The sequence below is a fragment of the Mirounga leonina genome, unplaced genomic scaffold (assembly GCF_011800145.1).
Source record: "Mirounga leonina isolate KUSES-001 unplaced genomic scaffold, KU_Mleo_1.0 Mir_114, whole genome shotgun sequence".
In the NCBI taxonomy this organism is placed as follows: Eukaryota; Metazoa; Chordata; class Mammalia; order Carnivora; family Phocidae; genus Mirounga; species Mirounga leonina.
Window position 1 is genome coordinate 3,535,932 of NW_023270265.1, and position 6,647 is coordinate 3,542,578.

The following is a 6,647-nucleotide window of genomic DNA, read 5'->3' on the forward strand; positions in this document are numbered from 1 at the left end:
AGGGCGGCCTCTGCGCGGCCGTGAGCCTCCCGAGGCAGCAGGGGGAGCTTGAAGCCGAGGGAGGCCGGCGGTTTGGCGAACCCAGAACCGCCTGACCCCAGGGAGAGGGGAGTTCGGGGTGCGCGCACAGCGCCGCGACCCCGCGGTCCCGGGATCCCAGGCAAGTGGCGCCGTGGGCCCAGAGCTCCCGTGGACCCGGGAGGGCGAGCGCCCAAAGAGCCAGAAGACCAGAGCGGGCGCCCAGGGCCCGAGCAGAAGTATCTGTGTGTTGGGGGGGGGGGGGGGGTGGACGAGGGGGCCTCGGCCCCCTGCCCCCCAAAAAGATTAGGGCTCTTTGCGTGGTTCCTTCGGAGCTTCTTGCAGCTCAGTCCCGCCGCTCAAGTTGGGGAGAAGGGAGCCGTGCGCACTGCGGGGATGCGCGTCCGGACGGAGGGTCCCGCGGCGCCTGTTCGATCGGAGCTTGCAGCCCAGGACAAGCGCTCAGCGCCCACCTGGTTGCCCCGGCGAGACCGAGCATGGGCTCCGGGACCCTCTCGGGGCCGAATCTGAAGGGGCTTGCAGGTCTGGTGCCCCGGCGCGCTCTCCTGCGGCGCAGACTCGGTTGGAGCTCGGGCTGCAGAGAAACCTGGACGCGGAAAAGCAGCCGCGGCGCGGAGAGAGGAAGGAGCCCAGGCGTGGAGTGGTGAGGGGTGGGCTCGGGCAGCCAGAGGGAGAAAAGGAGAGCGAACTTACTTTTCCCCCGAGGGGCAAGAAGGTTCCAGCGCACTCGGCCCAGGCCTGGGAAACAGGTTCCCAAGCGCTCACCGTCCCCGGATCTATCCCGGCTGCCCGCCGGGGACAGGAGATGCTTGGGAAGCAAAGACAGGGACAGCGGGCAGTGGCACCTCCCTGGGGCTAAGGCCTCGGGGAGAGTCTGGGACTTCGCCGTTCTCTGTACAAAACAAAAGCCAAATTCTCAAAAATTTGAGAGGGAAATAATGATTTTTAAAAATCATTTTTTTTTCTTTCACTTTTAACAAACCGTGTGCTGGGAGAAAAATTAAAAACTAAATGAGTGATTGCTCAGGACACTGTCCACAAATTGTGAAATCCCCTGTTTAAAAATATTTTCCCCAAGGCCAACCCCACGACTGGCCAGCCCTTTGCTTCTTCCTGAAAATCACAACAAAAACAATAGGAAATGCAGCCACGGTCCTGGTAAGTAGGAGTAGCCGTGAGGCCCAAGGAACCCACTGCGGCCGAAACTGCCGTGCTCTTCCTTTCTCTTTAACCAAAAAATAAAAAAGATAAGAAGAAGAAGTAAAACCTTTTAATACATCAAATATACGGAATTTTAATCTTTAAAGCGATACATTGTCTATTATTTTAGTACATGACGTAAACCTTACTTGTCCCCTTCTCAGCGGGTGGACTTAAAAATTAAAAATAGTTGTGTTCCTTTTAAAGAACAAAATAAGGCAAATGAGGTTTTGGAATAGAATTGTTTTTTCCTTTTTTTTTTGTTTTCTTCCAGAATACATACAAAAAAATACCCATTCTCTTTCGATGGTATACACCTTAAAAATAATTGCAATTTGAAATCAGAGCTGACAAATTGTGACTTGTTTTGTTTTTTCATTTTTTGTAACAAACATGCATGTAAATTTGTGTTTCAATCAGACATTAAATAAGAACGTACAATACAATAATAGCAATTTTAAAGTAACATTAAAGAGAAGACCTCTAGTTCTGTGGCGGTTTTGTATTTATTTATAATCTACAAGGGACGGGAGGGTTTGTTTTCCACATTTTTACCCTCAAGATTTAATTTTTTTTTTTTTTTTTTTTTTTTTACCCCTCCTCCTTTTTACCTACGGAGCTCAAACTAAATAATGCACTTTTGAACCACGGGTCCGCTTGGAGCTAACATAAATAAATACCAGTGTCCACCGATGCAGTCCTCAGATGAACACTTTCTCAATTAATTTTTCCTTCTTTTTCTATAAAAAGTCAAATGATATTTTTTCAACTTTTATAAAGTTTGGGTGGGTGGGGAGGTGAGAGGTGGGGGGAAAGGGGAATTTCCCACCGGGTCTCGGTCGCTGTTTTGGGTAGATAGATACGGTATATATATTTTTCCTTTCCTGGCCCGGGTCATCCCCACGCGCGGCTGACAGTAGCCTCTCCCCTGTTCCCACCCTTCCCTCGGCTCCTCCCTCCCCCCTGCTCCTTTCTCTCCCTCGCTAACCCTCCCCACCGCCCTCACTGATACCCCAGCGCCGAGGCCGTGGTCAGTCTCTGTCCGTAGAGGGCGTAGGGGGAGTAGTAGGGTCCGGTGGCGGCGGGCACGGGCACAGGAGCGCCGGGTGTGGGGAGCGGGCTCTTGGAGTAGGGGTGGTAGCGGCTGCTGAGTCCCAGCGCATGGTGGGGGCTGCGCAGCGCCAGCGTCCCGGGACTGCCCGGAGCGCCCGACGTGGGGATGTGCATGTGGCAAGCCATGGCAGCCGCGGCAGCGCTGGCCAGAGACGATGAGCTAGGGTAGCCCGACAGCAGTTTGTCTGTCCCGGGGAAGGCCGTATGGGTCCGCAAGTGGCTCAGCAGCTCTTCGGACGTGGCGAAGCGCTTGTCGCAGGGCCCGTTGGCCGACACCCAGTTGCAGATGTGGGGGAGCGGGTCGTTAGGGAGCATGAAGCCGTAGGGGTAGAGGGGGTGGCCGGCCAGGGAGGGCGGTGTGGCTCCGGCAGCGGCGGCAGCTGTTAGCGATGAGTGCACGCCGTGCAGCGGGTGCGTGGGGTACACCAGCGGGTATCCTGACTTGAGCGCCGCGGCCGCCGCGGCCGGATCGTGAGCGCACGAAGCGCTGGCTGCCGCCGCCCCTGCCAGGTGGCTGGCGCAATGGTAGCTGAGGCAGTACGGGTCCCGGCACAAACTGGCTGTCATCACGGATGGCGGCGACGCCCCGGCCAAGGGGCTGGAGCCGGCCGGCTTACTGCAGCCCAGAGAGCCCGCCGCGGCCGCGGCCAGTTGCGCCCCCACCAGGCTGCCTGGCTTGGTGGGGTCAAGTGCCACGCCGTGTGGCAGGAATTGGGGCGGGTAGCCAGCGTAGGCCCCAGCCAGGCTGCCTGGATAGGTCATGCCCGCAGGAGGCAGAGGGAACACTGTCTGGCCCGGCTTGTAGGGCGATACCGGAGCCACCAGCCCAGAGCCCAGTACCGAGGAGGAGGTGGGCGCGCTGGGGCCTGAACCGGAGCTGGAGCCGGATGAGCCGCCGCAGTCTGAGCCTAGAGCCTTGCCCCCGGGGCCCCCATCTGGGTGCTGGTTAACGTCCACATTAATCCCTCCGCCGCAGCTAATCCGGCCGTGCGCCAACCCCGTGGGTCCCCCTTCGGCCGAGGTGCCCCCGGAACCCTTGCTGCTGCCACCGCCGCCGCCCACGTCGGGGTCCTTCTTGTCGTCCTTGCCCTCCGGGCCGCCCCCGGCCGAAGGCAGCATGCCTCCTGGCGAGCAGGCCGAGGCGCTGGAGCTTGGGCTGCCTGTCCTGGGCGTGAATGGCTGGCAGGTGGCGCTCGGTACCCGGAATCCGGACTTCTCTGCTGAAACCCCCCCGCCGCCGCCCCCGCCACCACCGCCTCCGCCGCCGCCGCCTCCCGGCTCCTTCTTATCCGAGCCGGGTTTGGAGTACGGCTTGAAACTCGACTTGTCCTCCACGCCGATGTCGCTCAGCTTGAGGGGGCCCGACTTTGCGTCCTTGTCGCCCCCGGCGCCGCTGCCGGCACCGCCCGCGCCGCCCCCATTGGAAGCGACAGAGGAGAGCTTGGAAGAGGGCGAGGGGTCGGGCTTCCCGATCTGTGAGCATGTTTGCGCCAACAGCGCCAGCGGGCTCTTCTTGGCATCAAGCTGCGGGGTCAGACGTGGGGTTGGGGGGTGGCACAAAGAGAAAGAAGGGGAAACCCTTTAGAATCCTGGCTTCTAGGGTTCAAACGCCCTTCCGCAACCGCCAGTGAAGATCCTCCCAGCTCTAGGCGCAGTTCTAGGCAGCACCACTTCACCTCCCCCCAAACGGACAGACAGACAGACAGACAGACAGACAAACACACACACACACACACACTCACACTCTTGCCCCCCAGAAAAGCCCCTCCCCCCCCCCCCCCCCCACATTCCCAATTCTTCAGAGTAAGGGCTTGGGCAGTTGGCGCCTTAGAGGCTGTGTACAAATACCAGCTTCTGGGGAATCTTAAGACTGCGACTTCGCAACCGCATTTCGGACTTACGCCCGTCTTCCGGGCCGAAAGTGAGGGGGCCTGAGTCGGGGTTGGGGCTTTAATACCAAAGAGAGAGACAAGTTTTGGCTGCTTTGTCCCCTAGCATTCACACCCCATTCTACCTCCTCCCCCCTTTCCGCCCTAGTTTTGCGATTCGAGAGCACTATGCTCTCCCCCATACCGGAGCTGAATCACTCCGACCCCCCCCCCCCCCCCCACCCCCAGATCCCGAGAGAAAGAAATCCCGTGGAGCGGCAGCCAGGGTAGTGGTCCCAGCGCGATCCCGGAAGAGGGTCCTTACCTCGATGGGGCTGACGGGAGTGGAAGGCAGGGGCTGCAGGTACTCGGGGTGCAAAATGTGGCCAGTCCGTGCCGTCAGCATCTTCAGCACCTTGATGGGCAGGCGGTTAGCCTGGCGGAGAGGGTCAGAGGGGGGCACAGCGTGCACAAAAGGCTTGGTGCTGCCGGCCGGGGACGAGCCTTGGCCGGGGCCGGAGCTATTTCCAGAGAGCGCGCTGGTCCAGGCAGGGTCCGCACTGCTGCCGCCGCCGCCGCCGCCGCTGTGCTTACTGCTTCTTAGGGCAGAAAGCGAGGGCGCTGTGCTCATGACCCACCCGCACGCATGGGAGCAGCGGGGGGAGGGCTCCGGGAGGCGCGGGGCGGGCTCCGGGCTGCGCGCTCGCCCGGGGAGCAGAAGCAGTAGGAGGAGGAGCAGCTGGCGCGGCGGCCACGGGCACCCAGCGCGCCTTCTCGGCGCCTGGAGCCAGAAGCGAATAATCCTGGGTGGCCCGCAGCGGTGCCGTGGCCGAGCGGGAGGAGCCGGCCGGACTGTGGGAGTGCCGGGTGGCTCGCCGTGTCCGCCTCGGGCTGTGCCCCTGCGCTGCGCACTGGCGACCCGGCGCTGGCGCTGCGCTTGGCGATGTGAGCCGCTGCCTGTCCAGCCGGGGCTCTGGCGAGGAAACTCACTTCAAAAGCAGCTGCACCGAGGGGGAGATTAAAGCCTTTGCCGCCTTCCAATCAAATGGGAGCCCGAGGTGATTGGAGGGTCAAGGGGATGTGACGCGTCCCGCGCCGCCGCCGCCGCCGCCGCCGCCAGGACTCTCAGCGCTGGTTTTAATGGGCAGCTCCTTCTTCACCGCCCCCCTCCCGCGTGTCCCCTCCCTCGATTTCGCTCCGAGGACGAGCTGGACATTTATTCTGCGTTTGCTATCTGCCGCCTCCCTCTTTTTTCTTCCTCGTCGTACTTCCTTTCCCTAGCTCGAAAATAAACTGAAACCTTTTTTTGCAGGAGGGTGCGTATGAGGAACAGATTGAGGGGGTGACCAGAAGGAGCAACGGCGGGAGTCTGGACAACGGCCGGACTTTCAACTCCAGGGGCTGCACAGGGGACCCAAACACCAAATATTCTGTCTCGCTCTGTAATTGAAATCTCTCGCGGCGCGGCCGCCAGGGTAAGGAAAGCTGCGGAGCGGGTGACGGAGGAAGTGCGCCCGCCCGCTTTGATTCCTCGAGATTCGGCAGCAGAGAAACCAGAAGCTAGGTGGGCCGCGGAGGCGGCGGCGGCTCTTCTCCCGGCTGTGCGCGGGGCTCCCAGCCCTTCCCAGCCACGTGACTCCCGGGGACGCGCAGATTGGGGCTGGAGCGGGGGTCACATGTTTCCTCTGTTTCACACTCAGGCTTCTCCCCCCCCCCCATTCTTACTCTCCCCTGCTACCCTCTCTTCCCCTCTCTCCCCCTCTCTTCAGTTCTTTGGGCATCTCCACCCCTCCATCAATTGTCAATGTTCCTCGACCGCAATCAATCAGTTATTTGTCAGCTCTTGTCAATCCGCCCGTGATTTATGTCAGCTTTTGTTGCTGATTACAAGGCGGGTGCGACTTGAAGGGAAAAAGAGAGAGGGAGAGAGAGATGGAGAGTAAGGAAGAGACCAAGGGGGAACCAGCGGAGGGGGAAAGAGGAGCAGTCTCCTGGGATGGGGTGGGGGTAGCTCTAAGAAAAAGAATGAAAGAGAGGAAAAGAGGCTCTCTGTGTCAGGAAAATGAATAGTGAGAGTAAAGTGCGCAGGTGTGCCCAGGGCGCTGAGAGGGCTGCACAGGCCTGAGGTGTGCGCCTCGCCCTTCTCGGTGTGGAAGAAAGATACACCTTTCCACCTCTGGGACTTCGGTCTGTTGGGGCCGCGGCGGGAGGACCTGCCCTGGGTACCCGAGACGGGCGACGGCGATGTCTAAGATGGGAGATATTTTTGTCCCTAGGATAGTCCTTTGGGAGCATAGGGATGTCAGGCTGCCAGCCTTCCGCGGACCCACCCTTCGTAGTGCCCCGACCCCAAACTCAGACTTCTTTCTAAGAACCACACCGCAACGTAATTTTGAGTCCTGGAGGTCAGTGCTGGGGTACCTCCTC

The 6,647-nt window shown here is 60.0% G+C and overlaps 1 protein-coding gene across 1 annotated transcript; it reads right to left on the reverse strand.

The window, feature by feature from the left end:
• Positions 1–1,597: 1,597 nt before the first annotated feature.
• On the reverse strand, positions 1,598–5,199 carry ZNF503 (zinc finger protein 503). Its single transcript, XM_035022448.1, has 2 exons — positions 4,546–5,199; positions 1,598–3,876 (listed from the first exon to the last, which is right to left on the reverse strand). Exons 1-2 carry the CDS (start codon positions 4,849–4,851, stop codon positions 2,242–2,244), a joined length of 1,941 nt encoding a protein of 646 aa, XP_034878339.1. The 5' UTR covers positions 4,852–5,199; the 3' UTR covers positions 1,598–2,241.
• Between the last annotated feature and the right edge of the window lie 1,448 nt (positions 5,200–6,647).

Bases quoted from the DNA above. Each gene is read 5' to 3' on its own strand.
- ZNF503 (XM_035022448.1), bottom strand. From the start codon at position 4,851: ATGAGCACAGCGCCCTCGCTTTCTGCCCTAAGAAGCAGTAAGCACAGC. The intron at 3,877-4,545 runs GTAAGGACCCTC...CTGACCCCGCAG, and splicing joins CTCCCGTCAGCCCCATCGAG to CTTGATGCCAAGAAGAGCCC.